This window comes from Apteryx mantelli, chromosome 5, assembly GCF_036417845.1.
Source record: "Apteryx mantelli isolate bAptMan1 chromosome 5, bAptMan1.hap1, whole genome shotgun sequence".
In the NCBI taxonomy this organism is placed as follows: Eukaryota; Metazoa; Chordata; class Aves; order Apterygiformes; family Apterygidae; genus Apteryx; species Apteryx mantelli.
The window spans coordinates 36885452-36905342 of NC_089982.1; the positions used below are offsets into that span (position 1 = coordinate 36885452).

Genomic DNA, 19891 nt, shown 5'->3' on the forward strand with positions numbered 1-19891 from the left:
GAATAGCTTGTGCTAAGGAATAATGCACCATACTGACTGATAATGATCCTCTAATTCTTGCTGTAGATCTTTCTTACCAACTGGTGGTTCATAATACTGATTTATTTTGCTCCGTTAGGATTTGTATTTGGGTGAGTGGCTGGCCTATCCCTTCTCTCCACTTTACTTATCATGCCAGGATAAATTTTGTTTATAGTACCTTTATGTATTTACGTATTTCATTTGTTTCAGAAAGTGTCCTAGCTTCCAATCACTACATTTTCAATTATCTGAAAATCGGATTTGAAAACTTTCAAACCAACATAGTAATCTCATCACTTTTCTAATTTGCCTTGCATTTTTCCCGATATTGAATAAAAGGGGTAAACCACTTATCATGAAAGGACTGACTCTGCAATAAGGCACTAAAAATATTTAAATTGAGATATATTGTGGAAAGCTGTTCTGACAGACCTCCACAACATTATTATCATTGAAGCAATCTAATTCTCAAAAAGCTGAGGCTCATGAAAGTTGTGGGAAATTTAGTTACTATCAGTTGATTAATAGTTCTAAATTATTCTCACCTGTTCAGACTTCCAGCCTTCACTGACAGGACAAAATAGACCGCTTTTCTATTTAGAGCAAACATAACTGCCTTATTTGGATTTTTAGCTACTCCTGACTATAACTGGGAAGCACTCGACTTTTCTGTGGGTTCCACCTAATCTTTGTGAATGTCTATTTTATTATGCATAAGAAGGGCCTTTAAAATTTCTTTCTGCTTTAATGGAGTAATCACTAAGTCCAACAGGAGAACAAATGTGAATTTAAATTTTTAAAATGGAAAAATATTCTGAAGACTCTGACTCAACATAACTAAGACTCTGACCCAACAACAACAGAAAATCTGAGTTTAAAATGATATTGCCTGTTTCACTGTCTGAAAAACAATGTCAACTACTGCTACAATTTTTGCCAAAGATTTCTATATCCAAACAGCACTTGACCATCTACCTCTTATCCGTTTTCCTGTCCAGTTTACTTCACTTTTCACTTTCCTTTAGGTCTCTCACAAGATAGGAGAAAAATAAAATTGCTAAGGACTTAGGTCTGGGTCCAATATCCAAAAATACTTATTATTATTATTATTATTATATGGCAAATTAAGTTTGCATTCTCCGATTTGTTCACATACACCCCATAGCTACTGCTACTCACTTTGCAACAATAACATAAGGATGCAATAGCAGATTTCATCTAGGATTTTTCTGTTTTATATTTCTGGAGATTATTATTTAATCTTATTTATTTTTTGTACTTTTATAAAGCTAATAATTATGCTAATTATATGTTACATTAATTATCTTAAACAATTATTACTACAAATATGTATATAATTATTATGCAATTACACAATAATTAATGTCAACTGCATCTGGGTAAACTGAAAAATATTTTCAGATATCTTAGTAGATATTCTATGGCAGTAAATATAATTTAGAGCTTTAGAGGTACACAACAAAGTTTCAGAAAAGTAAAAAATAATCACTTTTCCAACACAATGTAGACTTTCTCAGAGAAAAAAATTCTTAAGCCCCCACCACCACACAGACTGATTTGCACTATTCTAAAATATTGTGCTTTCATAAACTAATAAAGTCCCCAATGTACGTAAAAGTAATACCTGCATTTTACATTTCGTTGTATTGCTTAGAACGATATCCCAATACTATCATTTAGCTGATCATGACATTCCATCAATCAAAACCCAGTTTTAATTATACACCATTCTCCTTTTTCTCTCAAAGTGAATGCAGAAGACATGCAACAATCTATCTCAGCTAAAATGCATAGAATTAAAAAATAGGTTGGGAATCAGTTTTAAATCAGCAATCAGCCTGTCAATTAATGTTCTGAACCCCTGCTATTGACCCAGTACTGTACAATCTGTTATCATGCGCTGTCCCACATATCATCTGTTCCCTATGCTGGTCTGTTCCAGGAAGACAGACAGCTGCAACAGTATATCCCTGCTCAACGTGAGGACCATCTGACTTTAATTGTAGCACACAGCTTGATGTGGGTCTGGTTATGAGAAGCCAAAGTATCACACTGTAATAATCTGGAAAAGCAGAAACCTGCCAGCACAAGGCTGCAAACACGGGCTTGGGCTGTCTGGCTGGCTGACGGGCTGCAGGAAATATGATTAATGAGCAAGGTATAATGATATCAGGAACCCGATTAGCACCACAAAAAGGTCACAGATCAAAGTAGTATGCATTTCATGAGCTCCAATCATCGTATAAAATCTGTGGACTTAAAGAGGTAAACTGAAATGCAAAGGGGAAAAAATATCTGTGTGTGATAGCTTACAAAGTGAGCACTTAAAATGCTATAATCATCATTTCATCTGAACAAGGAAGCTGTAAGGAAATATTAACTGAATGAATCAGTCCATGCCATGTTGTGGCAAGCTTTTCTGATATTTCTCAGGCACTAAGCTTCAAGCGTTCTTACTAAACACTCCTATTCCACTTAGAATTTGATCGTGATCAACTGATCAACTAAGTGTTGAAAAGAAAAAAAGAATTAAATATTTGCATGCAAATTTCTCAGTTTTTTTCCATTGCAAAAATAGCAGGTTACAGATGGCATCACCCATCACAGCACTTAAGCGTCAACACCATCAGAATAACGTTAAACTTGTCACATAAAATCAGGTAACACAACTCATTGTCACAGAGGTTTAAATTTAATGCTATTAGACTGACCAAAACCTTGATATCTGAATTACAGTAATAGTATCAGAGACCTACAGTGTTCAATTTCATAAATATTGCTCAGTAAAATTAAGGAAACGATAAAGTAAGTCTAATCTTCATCATTCAGACATACAAAGGTTAACGTACTGCTGGTTTCAGAGCCCCAAATTACTTTTTCTTTAAATGAAAGAGTTGGATACGTAATAAGCACCTCCCTCATTCTAGAGTTTTCTAAACCGCTTTTTTCAGTGATTAACAAAATAATGAAGCACTTACTGCAGATCCTGCATAAAAAGAAAAAGCTATATTCGGAAAATGGAATGAGTTGATTCCTCTCTAAGAGACGACTTTAAAGGGATGTTGCATTTTCTGCCCCAAGTTTAACAGTAATAACTGAAAAGCATCTGCTTCCTGCTGAAGAGGTACCTCATCCTGAAAATACAGCACACGTGAGAGACATCAAGGAGAGCTGCAAGAAAAGCAGACACTAGCAGCAAAGGCCTTGCGGAATGAAGGAAGGATAAGAAAAAGATAGGTCAGAAAGTACAGAGAGGTGAGGGTGAGAAAAACCTGGTACTGAGGCTAGAAATGAGGACAAGAAAAAGAGGAGCCAAACTCTTAGAAAAGGAGGAGGCAGGAGTTGGAAAATAACTTGAATTCACAGTGGGGAAAGCCAGACCTACAATTAATTGAATGAGAACTGTATTTTGTGCAAAAGCTAAAATACTACTGTTGTGAGAGATCAAGGCCAAAGGCTGCCTTTGACAAGTCTGCTTAAGAACACAGCTTTTCATTCCTCCAATTGTCCTGAATCACCACCGCATGCTGAACTCAAAAGGGTGTTGGGCTCCCCCCCAACCCCTCCCCCCCCCCGACATATCAACTATCAGCACAACAATAAGATCAAAAGTTGCATTTGAACATGGTTTGTGGAATGGCCCCACTAAATGTTAGTGTATTTCATACCTCATTTAAATAAAATTTGCACATCCTTTCATGTGAAGCAAAGCATTATATTCACAGCATCATATTTGTAATTATCACAGTATACCCTGCAACTGCTACAATATTGAGATTATCTAGCTCAATAGCCTGCAGAAATATAGGCAAAATAACGTCTCCAAAGAGCACAGCATCACATCACCAGTAAATGCACAGCATAAAGGATTCTGGTAAGTTATAGATAGCAGTTTTGTTTTGATACAACTGTTTCACAATTTTTACGAACAGTAGGTTTGATGTTCTGCCAACAATAGAATTGTTAAAATGCCTGTTTTCTACCCTAAGGATATCAGGAGATTACCAAATCTGGTTTCTGTGAAAAGTTTTAGTGAGTTTTTATGCCTTAATTCAGTACTTCCCAGTTAGTTGTAAAGAAGTAGCTGACTACAACACCAAAACTGCAGTCCCAATTTTTAAGATTCACTAAAAAAGAGATTCTCTAATTTATTTATTTTTAGAGTGCCACTGATGCAGAATCCTTTTCATTTTGTTAAGCGCCTAATGTAATAGCTTTGAGAACGTGTTGAGACACCAACAATGATACTGCAACATCTATTCTGTAAATCATTTAACTGCTCAGAGGGTGCAGTGACACACAAAATGTTAACACCAGGATTTTCCAAAACACGGAAGAGAAGAGCTAACATTGGTTTGGGGAAGGAAGCAGGTGAAGGCAAATTCAGTTTTGTTTCCTTGTAAGGACAGCTCTGAAAACTATCAAATTAATGGCATAAATGGCAGAGGTGTTGAAAATTTAAAATACAGCCTTCTCTTTCTGAAGCATTCATTAGCCTTTGGAGTTAAGTGGATACTAAAATTAAAAAAATATATACATTTAAAAAATCAGAATGAAAAATTACTTCTGTGATTAAACAGTTTCCAAGTCTTCTGTAAAATGATTTTATTCCTTCTTCAAAACCTCAAAAGTTGACATAAAAATAAGCAAACAGGATCTCCTGCATGTTTAAAACACTCTTTCTTGAGGAATTCTAAGAAAAAGAAATACTGTATGCCTTTTTCTTTCATAAACTTGTACATCTAGCATTCCTTCTGATTATTTCAGCCATAGCCTAATGTAAATTATAAATATCTATATTTTACAAACAAAGAGCCAAACTATTTCAGAGAAAGACTGCAAGACAAACATTACTTGACAGACAACAGAAGATAACCATCTTACCAGCCTGTTTATGCGAACAAATTCTTCTGGGGTTTTGGCCCATGGTGGAAGTTCAACATCAGACACGACTGTTCCATCATCCATCACTCCTAGATTGTAATTGTTGCTGTTGACAAATATCTCTGGGAGGTAATAGAATTCAGGAATCAATTCCTGTATAGAAATGAAAAACAATGCCATGTTATAAATTCTGTCATTGCATACACTTTGTTATATTAAAATACAATTACTGAAGTGCCATTAGGCAATGAGAGAATATACAAAATCCTCTTTTCATATTCCCCTCTCATAGAAGGGGGAAATCCCCTTTTTCATACTTCCTACAATTTAAATCCGATAAATACTTATCATCCTTGTAACATGACAAAGGAAACAAGACAGAACAGGCTATAAGATAAAGAAGTCGGAGAATGCTTTTGGTTGTATATCATGCACAGAGAAACTTATAAAACTAAAGCAACGAACATCACATGATACAAATAATCTTTAGTGGAAAGCAATGGACAAAAGATATTAAGATGCTAGGGAAAAAACAGTTCTTTTACCTTTTAATACAGTCCACGTTTCTAAGTGCTAATGCACAAAGGCAGTCTGGGTGAAAGTAGCACCATGTATATTAATTATAAAGTTGCAAAACCCAGTTATAATCCTATTCTCTCTAGCATAAAAAGAGTCTGCGACCTCATTTGTTTAGGCTATTATTTACGTTTGGTCAATGCCCAGAAATAAATTTTCTGTTGAGTTTAAAATACCTGTAGTTACACCATGTGTTCAAAAAGAACCCAAGAAAATCAAACTGAGTCAATATCTTTCTTTGATTAAAAGGCTGTTAACTCAATTTTGTGTCCAGTCTGTAATTACAGGGAAGAATCATGAATAATTTCACAAAAAAAAAAAAAAGCAACTGTACACAGTTGCAAGGTCTGTGTGCACTGAATCCCTTGTCAGTGCCATCACTGCTTTAAACAACTATGCTGTCTGGGCCTGTTTTGAGCAGGAATAGAAGACAGTACTTAGTATATCTATGTTTGGCCTGCTGTGGCACTTCTGCAGGCACAGCTTGCTACATTGAAAAGTTTTAAGGAAAAAATGCAAGTATATATAGCAAATGAAGTGTTATTTCCAAGTCTTATGAGAAAACTTTAAGTAATACTAATAGCTAAACAAAGAACTTTTAGAGCAGAAAATGGTACATTCTAGTGCAGAATTGAACACACACGCCAGGAAGCAAAATTAATGTCAAAACAATCCAGATTCTCTCCTGGAATAGTGAGATGTTTTCCTGTTATGCAATGAGATATGCAAACTTCATAAGTTGTTTATTCTGTAAAATATGCACGAGGATATACATAAACATATCCAAGTTAATGTAATTAGACTTTTATTTACAGACTTTTATAAATTCAGTTCTGCAAAATCCTGGCAAAACACTTAACAGGAAAAGCCTAACATAACATGTATTTCCATCTTTAACACATTTTTAAAGGCTTTTTTTGTGGAACTTGATGTTGAGACCGAAATACACCCAATAAACCTGGCAATTTGATGGATTTATAAAAACTGAGCCACTAAATTAGAGAATGTACTCCCTCTGTATAGAAAGGATCAATACATGTAATTGCTTCAGGAAGTGTATTTCATAGTAAATGACTGGTGTAAAACTGGTCTTCCATATAGCAAGTGCAAACTGCATGCCACTTAAGAAGTAGAAAAAAGTCAGACTGCCCCACTGGCTTTGTCTATAGCAGGAGTAGTATGTAGATTCGTCAGAAACTCCGTAGATCAGCCTTGCAACCCGGTCTTGACATGGGTCAATGGATCAGTGGTCTCCCAGATATCCCCTCAGGGCCAGCTATGGCATGAGCAGCTTTCCAAATGGCTGAGTGCAATAGGGAGGTCATCAGATTGCGGACAAGGTCAATCTGAAGTAGTCAGGGCAAAGACAGGAAAGATCAAGCAGGAATTAAGCTATTATCACCTCCATCCTTGTGTGAAACACTGCTTAGCTTTGAATTGTACATCTTTTTGTTTACAGTCACCTTAATTAACTAGGCAGAGTAAAAATGTGCTTCTGTACTAAATGCTTGACAAGTACTTGATAAAAAGAGATTTGAAACTATTTAATTTGATAAGTGAAAGAACAAGATTGTAGCAAGGATAAATGTTTATAAGAAAGTATTCTAACACTGAAGTCTCAGTAGCTTTTATCATCACAGATAGAAACTAGCAAAGGAAAACCAGAGACACTGCACTATTAATTCAATAGCAGCTTACACCACAAATATGAGACCGTACCATGGTTCTGAATACTTAAAACATAAGCTCATTACATGTGTTACCGATGGTTTTGTATTTTTATATATTTATATGTACAGCTATTCATTAGTTTCTTTCAAGATCAGAAAACATTTGGCTTTCTAGAACACACACTGTTTTCATTAGATTACGCAGAAACAATATGCTGACTAGTAACTTAAAAATCATCAGTAACTTCTGTTAGCTTCCCTATTAGAAACCTTTCATAAAACATTATTTCATTACCACAGAAACTTTCAGAAAGCTCTCCACTCTCATTATCCTGATACACTTTTATCGAAGGAGCTCCTCTACTATCTGATTCTGTTATCTTGACCATGTGCTAGCATTTACATCAGGGAAAACAGAGTACAAGTAGATACACTGCACCATTCCAGTTGAATAGCATTTAATGCCAATTTTCAGTGTCTTTACATGGGTGAAAATGAGTACATAAGTTAAAGGCCAACAGTTTCTCCTAAAACCAATGAATAACCCTGATTATAGAATATTTACAGTTTTATGAAGTTTACAAATATTCTTCACATATTTGCTGATTGCAGTACTTAAGAGTCCTTCTCAACTCTATTTGTGGCATCTTGTCATTTATTTATTAAAGAAAACCCTCTAAATACAAGTAATACTGAAACTAACTTTTTTCTTAAAATAAGCACATCACAAGCTTAGACAAAGGCAGCAGTTGCTTACTCGGGTAGCTCCACTGATGGAATTTTTTGGAGAAAACTCAGGACACCTGAGAGTGTTAAAAAGATTAATTAATGCATTTTTGTTTGTTTTTAGGAGGGAAGAAGGGCTTGCCTATGGTTTCACAAGAATACCACATGAAAATGCAAGACCAGCCTTGAGGGGCCAGACTGAAGGATCATCTGGTATCGTGTCTAAAACAGTGACAAGCTAGTGGCAGACTAACCCATCGCAAATACAGTCTTTGCATGGATAGATTCTATCAGCAGTTAGCTGATTTTGAATTACTTTGTCTTTCTGGTTTTTCAAATCATTAAGAATGGGTTGTTCCACAGTGTAATTTTACTTTGTGTACAAAGGGGTTTTTCCCTTTGGTTATTTTAAATCTGCTTCCTAATGGTTTCAGTGGATGATTCTAGTTCCCATATTGTGAAAAAGAGAAAATAGTAATACCTATTCACTCTTCTACAGGCCCTTCAGGATATTATAGGCCTGTATCATATTCCTTCTCACTTGTCTCTTTTGCAAGCTAAAGAAACCCAGTCAATTTAGATTCTTTCCCTTCTGACTAACCATTTTGGTTGCCTTCATTCTTTTCCTAATACTACTGCATCCCTTCTGAAGTTTTATGTATTCAGCACATGTACAGAAACTGTAGAATTGGCCCACATTTATTTTGTTTATAAGATTTCACGGAAAAATGAAAACATCTGTATGATTTGTTGAAGCTATTGCTTTAACATAATCATGTTGAAAATTAGTTTCAGAAATTTCTCTGTTGGAATTCAGCACTTATCCAGAGTAGAGCTAGACATCCTTTTGATGAGCAATACCTCACTCCTTCTGCCATGCTTTGGATTTCATCAGAACTGTTGAAAGAGCTCATGGTGAATATCAATATGAATCTAATACACAGCAATTATACTTGTCTTCCTTAAAATATAAAAGATAAAGCTTACCATGCCAAAATTTTTTATTCAAATGATTATAAAATTCTGCATATAATTAGAATATATTTTTTCTTTAATGAAAAATGTCCTCTACCACATGGAAACAATGATTCCTAAGGAAACCTCAGTAGAAAGATTAAAAAAAAAAAAAAAAGTTAAATCAACAGAATGTCAGTTTAACACTAGTAATTTATTTTCATGTTTGTCACCAAGCATAAAAAAATCTACACAAGAGAGTCTGTCTCTTAAATGTAATGAAAGATTATTTTATTCTTTTCTTATGGTTTGAGGATAATAGACATACATTTTGAAGTAGAGTTATATGATCTGCAAAGGTGTCTAGAATCAGTGAGATAGATTCCCTAACCATATTAAAACATTTAAAAGATATCAGATTTTCAAACTAAATTATTTGACAATCACATTAAGCAATATTAAGCCTATACATAACCTGTCAAACAGAATAATAAAAATGCATGCTAGAAGTCTAGGCCTTTATTCATATTGCTGCACTTCATTTCCTCTGTTACAGGACTTAAATGGCATTCACAAAATATATACTAATACACTAAACTAGTTCAAACTTCATTTTTTTCACTCCAATTCAATGTAATCACTTTCCTGATTGCAGGGAAGTACAATTTCTAAGTACCCATAAGTTTCCCTCCATCTGCTCTGTGCGTGTTTTTTCTCAAAGAATGCCCTCATGAAATTGCCTGAAATTCTCCCTGCTTATAAAAAATACTTCAGTAGGTTTCCATTCAAATTCTAAATTGAATTAACAAAGAAATTAAATTGTCATTCTCTGATCCTGTTAAATTTCTTACTAAGATTGCTAGATAATTTGTCAAATATCTCCTAGTTTAGGAAAAAAATTAAAATCTTCAATAATTTACAGTTAAGCAGAGAAAATTATACAAACCCAGATGTTTAATTAATCTACTTAATTAGTAGATTAAATTTATTACAATCACAATTAGTAGTTGATTCATTATTGATCAATAAGTAGATTTCAGTAAATCAATAATTATTGCATTAAAAATGCATCATTAAAATCCTTTAAAACCTGCTAGTCAAAAATACAGGTTTTATATATAACTGCATTCCTTTCCTCAAAATTATTAAAATAAATCACTGATGTTGATTTTTGCATAATATTCTTCTGGATGAAATGAGTCAGGTTACTTGTGTAGTAAGCAGTCTAGGAAACTTCCTCTCAAAGGGAAGTAAAACAAAAGGAAAATTTACATAAACATTTTCAGAGGTTAATACCTGCAAACTACAGGAAAGGTGGTCTAAAACCAATAAAAAGACAGTTAAGCAAAATTAGCATAAAAGATAAAACAGGAAAAACCTCTCTAAGCAGTAGAAGTGGGATTGATATCACATGCATGAGTAGAAGTAGCTGACACCAGGCAAATAAAACCTGAAATTTTGACTTTAACTCCTAAATCTATACCTTCCTACAAATTCAGGTAATGTTTACTTCCCGTAATTAGGAAGATACATAGAATATGAGCTAAAATTATTTCCAAATTAATTAATGCAGCATCAGAGTGAAACCAGCTTCACATGTGGAATTATATAGGCAACTTTGTCAACCAACAGTACTCTTTGGTTAGTCTGAGTAATTGTCTCATGGTCTTCTCCTGAAAGACGACGGTTGTTCTGCCTTGCAATTGGCTGGCCAAGATGGCCAGCAAACAGAATCTCAGATAAACATGTTCCCAACCTCTGTATTTCTTATGCTATCAAAAAAGCTAAAAACCTTAAATAAAAAAAAAAAAGAAAGAAATTCCCACACCATAATTCCTAATGAGAATCAACCCAATAGGGAATGCGAAAGAGTTGAAATAAACTTGCATCAGAAATACAAAAAATGGAAAAAAAATAAATGGACTCTACTGAATCATAGAAAGGGTTAAAAGAGACCTTCAGAGTCATCTTGTCCATCTTTCTGTCCTGAGGCAACTATAATTAAGTATTTTTGAAAGATGTTTCTCCACCTTGTTCTTTTAAAACCTTCATTGATGGGGACTCTACAACTTTGTAGTGTTCAACTGTCCTTACATTCAAAAGATCTTCCTAATATCTTGTTCATGTTTGCTGCAGTTTGAGCCCACTTCTTGTCCTATTCAGACTGAATACAAGGAGCAGTTGCCTCTTTTCATACATACAAATGTGCAGAGAGAGTTTCTGCCTTGGGGACACTGGGGTCCATCCCCACTAGCATTGTCTGGCTATTATTCCCCTCCTGCACTAAGGATGGACATCACACATGCCAGCACCAAGCCTGGCACCACGACACACTGCAACAAGAAGTGTGCACCAGAAATGAAGTGCATCGTGCCTGCCAGCTGAAATCCCCACCAGGTAAAAAGCATTAGACCTGTCAGCGTCAAAGTGCTTTTCATTTCTCCCCTCATTCTACTTTTTGCCAAAGCAAGCAACCTAAAACTTTTGACTTTTTATCACTGGTCTCATTTTATACATTTCTGGTCATTCTCCTCTGGCCTTCAGTAAATTTATCCATATCTTATTTGAAGTTCATTATTTCAACAGCTCCAGGAAAAGCTTGGAGCAGATATTCAAAGTTTTTATTTTGTTTTCAGTATGAATATGGTTAGGTATAAAACAAGCAGACCACAGATATTAGATGGAACTTTCTGATCCATGAGCTCAGATGTCTGTATTTTTAACTGCTGCCATTTCCACAGACTACCACACATGAGTCTGACTGAATGTGGAATTTTTTACTCAAAGAAGTGTTTTCCTGTTATGGATCTTGGCACAATTTTACAGAAAAGCTTATCTTTCCTGAGAATCAAAATCTGCATCCTAAATGTTAAAAGTTTTGCTACATCAGACATACAGTTTCTGGTTAAAAATCTGAATTACTAAGTATCTATTTCTGAATTTTGCTAGTAATTGCTCTTGGACTTCTTTTGCCTTGCTGCGGACATGACATGAAATTTACCTTATACAAAGGTAATATTGCAAGTTTGGCAGCAGCTTTATTCCTGGTAATTTTTGAAACTCCATCTATTAGACGGAGAAGTATAAAACAATATGAAGCATATGTAGAAAAGCTTATCAAGTTACAGGGTGTCTTAGGCATGCTTGTGTTAGGCAGCGTGTTTCAATAAAGATGAGCTGCCATTTTCCAAAGCTTCAACTGTTTTTTTTTAAAAGAATTTCAAATTTGTCCTTTAGTTTCTGAATGTTTGAGCCACTTGGAACTCTAGAGTTTCCTGCCTCTACTACCAAGATTTAAACATACTGCATAACACGGCTTTGAACCAGTCAGATACAATCCTGCTGTCTAGGCGTGCTCACTGGCCTATCTGCAGCAACCTCCACTTCCCCCCAAAACAAGTTTTTGGTCAATTCCAACCAATTTTTACAGAGGGCTACAGAGATAATTAAGCTCCCACAAGTTCATTAAAAATAAGCAGTCAGGTAGAGCCGTTATATGTGCCTTGAGGAACCTAGTAAGTGCAGCATGAGTTCACATTTTATTAGTCTCCTCAGAAGCTACACAGACAAGAGACTATAACAAATGTCCTGTCTATGAGAAATGCTTCAGTTGAGGCTTACAACTTCTTTGACAAGAGAGTCAAACAATTATAAAGAAACAAATCCATACAAGACAAAGCATTATCTCTTCCAATACTCACAGAGAAGGATTTTGTTTCCTTTATATCACTTACAAGTATTAATATCCTATTTCGAAGGTATGAAACCTGAGATATTAGGTAAATAGAATTAGTCCAATGCCCAACCTAATGTTTATTGCCAAAAAAGTTCAAGTTGGAGTCAAGATTCTCAAGTCTTCTTGATTCCAATCTCATGCTTGAAAGAATAAATCCACATTGAATACGCATGACCTGGTAATGACTTGGTAATGCACACAACAGTCACAGAAACTAAGCAACACCCACAACTGCAGATAACGTTAGCAGTATTTTGGTTTTGTTATGTATTTTATATACATTTGGTTACAAGTCTAATTTGTCTACCATAACAAATATTTTCTGAACAGAGTTTCTACTGCTTTGGATAAAACATATCAGAGCCCACAGACATGAACAGGTTTAACGCACATATAGAAAGAGGATCTAGCAGCTGCTCCGGGTGCTCAAAAGTTTCCCTTGATGTGCTTCTTTGCAATGAGAAAAAGACATCATTACAGGATATTTTATTTCTGAAAATCATTTCTTTATCATAATTTAGTGGCTTTATTCATTTTTTGCAAAATAAATGTTTTGCACAGGCCTTAAATATCTCAAGGGTAAAGCTTTAGCCTGGATGGTGTTTAATTGTAGAAGCTTTGAAAGTTCTCAAGCCATCCTTTCGCCCAAAATAAAGCTGCACTGGAAAGGAAGAAAAGTTAAGAAACCAATAAAGGACTGAGGTACATTAGCATGTTATATAATTATCTGAGTACCTGCCCAATAAGATCAATGTATTAAATTATTTAATTTTGCTTTTACTTTGCTGCCTATTCCTTTAAGTTTAAATATTTCAGTAACTGAATATTTCAGATGCACTAGTTTTATTTTAAGACAACTATCTAATTAAGAAGCAATGGCACCAAAACAGAATAAACCTTGTTAAATGCTTGTAGCCAATGTTTTCTTCATTCCTTTTAAGAGCAATCTACAAAAAAAAAAAAAAAAAAAAAAAGCATACATAACAGACAGACTTATGATAGCTTCAAATGGACTTTGCGAATATCCCATGGCTGGCAGAATCCTTGGTTTAGCACAAGCTAAATCTGATTCCAAGGTGGCACTATCAGTTTGCATAGGAGCATCCTGGTTGATTGGATTATAAACAGTTTTTGTCCTGGGTCAACTTCAATCATTAGTATAGAGCTGACTTACAGACAAAGATTAGAAAATGGATGAAAACTGAGAAGACAGAGGGCTACTTTCAGAGTTCTGCATTTATTATAGTCTACTGTTTGAAACTACACTGTAGGTCAATGGTTATCATTTAACTAATAAATTAATTCATAGTCTCAACACCCCATTCATAAGGAAATCACAAAGTCTTTTCAGCACTGTATGGCTTCCCAAGCTGTTGAGATAGTCTGCTGCCCTCCTGGGACACTCCTGAAGACTAGCTCTTAGCCAAAACCATTCTCTCCCACTAATTTATATACAGTAGATACCAACTTTGTAACATTACCTTATAACGTAACTTTATAACATTAATATGCTTAGAGTACCCTCCTAGAAGCCTGAGACAACCCATACATTATTGCAGACATTGTGTAATACTGTTACAATTCAAAGACACTTTAAACATGAAACTAGCTTCAAAGCAAAGCTGATCAAAACAATGTGATGCTAATCAGTTTTATAATACAGCTAACTTGCCAAAAAAGTATTTCTGCACTTAAAAATTATGCTATCAGAGAGTCTGAGGATAAAAGATGATACCTATATCAGATATGAATTCAGACAGTCAGTACCATCATACCAGTCTTATAATAGCCATTGCTAAAGTGTGTCACATCACAAGATTGGTTTCCATAAATCAGTACCCATTTTTGATAGAACAATACAGAACAGCATGCTGGAGCTTGTTTGACCCCATTTTGGACAATGATTTAACTGATGTTTTCTAAAAGTTTATGGTGTTCTGGCACCTCCTTTTGAACAAAACTAGTCACACACACACGCACACACAAAATAAACCATAAATATAGGAATAAGGAAATATAGACAAAGTGGTAAAGGCAAGAGAAACACTATACTAGTCACCTTAACTTGCTTAAAATAGGTCAAGAATCAATCATATTAAGCCAATCTACTTTTCTTTTCAAAAGGTAACTGTCTTAGTGGGTGGTGAAAGCAAAAGGAATGATGTAGTTGACTTTTGAGAAAGACCTCTGAGACAATCTCCCATGACATTCTTACAAGCAAAGTGGAGGAATGGAGCTTAGATTAGGTTACAATAATGTGGGAGTACCCTGGTTGGAAATCCATATTCCAAGAGCAGTTATCAATAGCTCACTGTCAAACTGGGAGAACATGGTAATGGGGTCTGCCCTGCTTCTAATACTAGTCAATAATCTCATTAATGACTTGGCATAGAAGGTGCAGTAAAAAAAATCTAGATGACACTAAGAAGGGAACATAGTTGTTTGGAGGACAGGATACGAATTCCAAATGACCTTGACAAACTGTATATATGGTATTAAAAAATACAAACAAACAGCAAAGTAATGCACTTAAGGAAAAGCAAATAAATGTGAACAGCAACAAGGGTAACAATTATGCTGTCGTAATTACAATGGCAAATCAATTTATTGCAACAGGTTAGCTACCAACCCAGAAACAACTGCCTCTGAACAGATATGTGCCTATCCAATCGTTCATCAAAGAAAAATGGCAACACAAAACAAACAAACAGGCTTAACTTCTGCATTCTGGAACTTAGCATGATCCCCAAACTAAAGTATTTTCCCTTAAATACTGCCAGGCTATCCAAGTTTGCTCTTCTATACAGCACTAACAAAACTAACCAGGATTATTTAAACTAACAGTATAATTTAAAAAGTTATTTAATGAGCTAATGATCATGCTTGCCCTGAACTAAATGATACTTTCACAGAATTGAAATATGTTTAATACTCTTCAGTACAGAAGATTTAACTTAAAAACACATGGTTAATATTTTAAAGGCATCAGCGCTGAGCTGATTAGCAAATTAAAATCCCAGAGTAGTAGTGAGACACTAGCAAACTTCCAAAGGAGTTTTAATTTGCATTGTTTAAATAAATGGAGAGGAGGGAACTAGGAAATTAAATTTTATGCAACATATCACCTCTTGAAATCAAAATTTGAAAGGTTCAACCAAAGGTTATACTGCAGTGCAGCATGCTTCCTGCTTTGATCATCGATCCAAGGCTTTCACAAGATACTGACAAAGATTGGTTGTGACCACACATATGCTTTAGCTTTCTCTGTTGAAGTGTGATACCAGCTAACAAGAGCTGCTCCCAAAGCTGGCTTATGTTAGTCCTTCTTGTAATGTATGATGCCTCCAACTAAGATTAACAATCCTTAGGACAGCAAGCATCAACAATTTATATTCATTCTCTTCACATGGGAAGGAACGAGAAATCATTTCCTGTAAGCCATCAGCTCAGTAGTTCTAAATATTCAGGAACTTCTCAGCTGGGATAGGAGCAAATTCCTATTTTCTTCCTTTGCCCCTCCTGAATGCATCAAGATATAATGCCATTTACTTTGGCCTGCTGCTTTCAAGGTCTTAAAAGTGGCTTCCTATATCCTTTGCATTTCTACAATTCAATGTAGTAACTGCTAGGTTTTCATCAATTGTAGAAGTATCAACAGGAAGCCAGAAAGCTTACGGCCAAAAAACTAACATTATGTAATCAGTCATAATAGCCAACTACATTTATCTTCTCAGCTCATCAGAAATGCAAGGTAAAGCTTAAAGCCCTTTCACTTGTTGAGAAATAAATGCTTTTTACCCTGCATCTGCAATGGACTGAAGTGCATGAGCAGTCAGATACTACAGCAAAGTCATTTCTGTATCCATCCTGACCTATATTTTCCAAAGAGTTCTCCCTCAGGTCATTGAACCTGTCTCCAGTCCTTACCTAACTCTGTGACCCTCATGAAATCATTTTTATTCTCCACATCTCACTTATGAAGATATCTTCTATTGTTAAAATGATTTTCTTGCTCAGATGGCTACTCCCAGAGTCAATCTACTGTTGAACAATGCGGACAGGCTGCTACCTGGTCTTTAAAGGGGAAAGTGTTTTTCATGCCTAGGTAAGAGGCAGCCTACCCATCACACCTAGGACTGCATTCATCTTTGGAGGAGTCAGCTACCTTGTAAAAAGCACACAAGAAAAATTCAAAGTTCAAATTAAAAATTGGATGAACATTTCAAATAAAGTTTGGACAGTGTCATTTACTTTTGCCACAATCCTCATCCACAGCAGAACAAACATCTATCTAAAAATATATAGTTTAATAATGAAGTCCTACACTAAGACATTTTTTCTTAATTGCATACTGCTCAAGCTCAAACGATCCTGTAATCTTTTCTGTGGTCACAATGAAAGTCATAATACTTTAACACAAGTAGCTTTTTTGTGCTACTCTGTAAGTAGTTAGCCACAAAAGCAATATATCATCCCCACTTGAAACATGGGAAATGGAAGCAAGAAGACTGAAGAATTTAGTTAAGGAATCTGCCAAAAAACTATTACCCCAAAAACTAACATGCATCCTACTTATGAAATGAGAAACAGAGAAAAAAAATTATTTTAGTGCATTTAAATGTTTCATCACTTGATTACACTGATTGGTCTGCTGCAAATACAACATTTAGGAAATACCTCATCATTTTGTTAAAGACAGAAAACTCTTTCCTGTAGAGGAAGTGAGAACATAATGTAGGGATCTCTGGATGAGGACTTTCTGGAAGGGCATTGTCACTTTTTACTTAGTTGCTCATATTACTTGCTTGATATTATTATTCATAAAGTCAGCTCTGCATAATTTGCAAGTAAATGTAATAATGAAAATTGTTTTTAAGAGAAAAATCGTTCTTAAGAGAAAACATTGGTTCCCATATGCCATTTGCATTCAGTTACTGTTGGATTATAAGACATGCACAAGACAGAGCCATAAAAATACTTATTGACCACATTGTAACACATGACAATATCTCCTTAAAACAAATCCAAGAAAATAGATTTCTTATTAAAATTCTGTGAAAAAAGTAACCTCCCCCTCAAGCACCTCATTTTGTTAACAATGACATGAGACAATATCTTAATTTTGCATGCAGTTGTGTAGCCCTCACAGACAGGCATGAGCTGTGCTCACAGAATACATTCTTATACACACAGAGCTAAGAGGAAAATTGCATCTAGCTTTGGATAAAATCTTGGACCAAATTAAGATAGTCCAAAGACTGCAAGAACAAGCAGCTGTTAGAAAAGAGTGGAAAAAAAATGAATAAAGAGTGGGAAAAGAATGAATAAGCTAGATGTTAGAGGCTTTTGAATAACCTTTGAATAATCAAAGAGTATTAGTATATTAGTTTTTGCAGAGTGTGAGTATTTTAAGGAGGCCAACCTTTCAAGTTCTGGAATCAAGCATAAGAACAAATGACCATCTATTAAAAAATAAAAGTTTAAAAAAAAATTTTGCTATCATATATTTGTAGTATTCTACCACACCAGATGGTTGCAACATAACTTCTCTTTTTTTTAATCTGTTGAGAGGGAGGTGGCTACAAACTAGATAGCTTTTCTGTACACAATTTAATGTACTATTTAGTTATGTTAGGAATTCCATTGATGACAACAGTTGTTATAGGCTTTCTTTTCATTCCTTCATTTTATAGAGATCATCCCTTTGATTCTAGTGTTGCAGCAAGCAGCTTTCCAATCAAAACTTACAAGGAATTAATTTTAATTAATTGAGAATTATAAGGAATTAATGTCAGAATTTGACCTTGAACCAGTATATAAGATTCACTTCACTACAATATGGTAACACTAAGCTGGCAGCAAATGCCATGCACTCCATCCTTTCCAGATAGGCCATAAGAAATACTGTCAAATGACTGCAAAAGTGAGACTCTAAGATTACAGGGACTAAGTCTAAGACTTACGGGATCAAAATCAGATGTATTGGTGTTCATCTAATTCCCTCCCCTTTCTCCTCCTGCCCCTTCCTTCCCAAATACACATATATATGGGCACATACATACTGCAAGATAGGTAAGGAAAGATTTTTTTCACTAAACAAAAATTCTAGCAGGGCATAAATTTTCTCCCATGGAAATTACAGCTCCTATTGCACACATTCTTGACATGAAAAGAGTAATAGAGAACATATCATTTAGGTCACACTTCTGTCATTAATTTCATCCCAATAACAACATCTAATTTGGTTTTGTTAATTAGTTAGCAAATGACTCTTTTTTGCTAACATGTATGCAGCATGATGTTGCCATTAACTATAAAAGCACATAATGGCCTGCTTTATTCAGGCCCTTTAATGCATTTATCAGCTAAATACATTCAAGGAGTAGTAAGCTAACATGTTGCAATTCTGCATGTACAAAATTTCTGGAGGCATCTGGAGGCCCTTTAGCCATGGATTTCCCAAACAGTTGCCAGGCAGGGCAGAACAGCAAGAACCAGAAAACTTGGTTTTCACAACTGTAGGGAAATATTGGGCATACAGATATCTCCAACAAAGATGTTTCTGTGCATCTTCAATCTTTTCTCCTTTCCCAGTTCTTCCAGCGTGTCAAAATCCTCCTCAGATCACAGCCTCTAAATAGTCTACCTCATTCTCTCCCTCGATGGTTACCTATCTAATCTACTACCCCTGGGCTTTCCATGCACTCCTGTCTTACCTTCTTGACCCAACACCTAATTCTAGGTGTCCTTCCATACAATGACTAATTACCAGATTGATCTACCTTCTATTCCCACCTTTTTCATGTTCACTCGCCAGTTCCAAGGTCCAGTGCTCTGGGGGATAGCTTCAATTTCATCCTAAATTCTGTCTCATCTTAGTCTCCTCAATCACTGGCTTCCTGTAGCTCTTTATTTCTCTGCCTGATACACAAACTTTCTGGAAACTGCTTCCAGATCTCTCTCTCAGCTCCTTATTCCCTATCTACTCTTTCCTCACCATAAGACTGGATTTTACCCCTTCTGCACTTAAATTAGCACAACTTCCTCCTTCCATTTGTCATAGTCAATTAAGGAAAGAGAGGCCATTGCTCAAATTGCACAGAAAAATGAGGTCGAATTCCCAGATCTAAAATAACATAAAGCAATATGGAGTTGTAAATGCAATAGAAATTCTTATCTGAGCTGGGCAGAAGCATGCATGGACAGAATATTCTTAAAACTCAGTGGTTAAAAATCTATGATGGTTTTTATTGACTTTTCAGAGGCTTAAAATTTGCACAGAGGAACAAAAAGATAGTGAAGC

The 19891-nt window shown here is 35.3% G+C and overlaps 1 protein-coding gene across 1 annotated transcript in view; it reads right to left on the minus strand.

The window, feature by feature from the left end:
* Positions 1–19891, minus strand: part of LRBA (LPS responsive beige-like anchor protein) — a 376211-nt gene that overhangs the window by 93767 nt on the left and 262553 nt on the right. The window contains exon 43 of the mRNA XM_013951635.2: positions 4927–5079. Within this exon, the coding sequence (XP_013807089.2) occupies positions 4927–5079 (153 nt within the window). The remainder of the gene's footprint in view (positions 1–4926; positions 5080–19891) is intronic.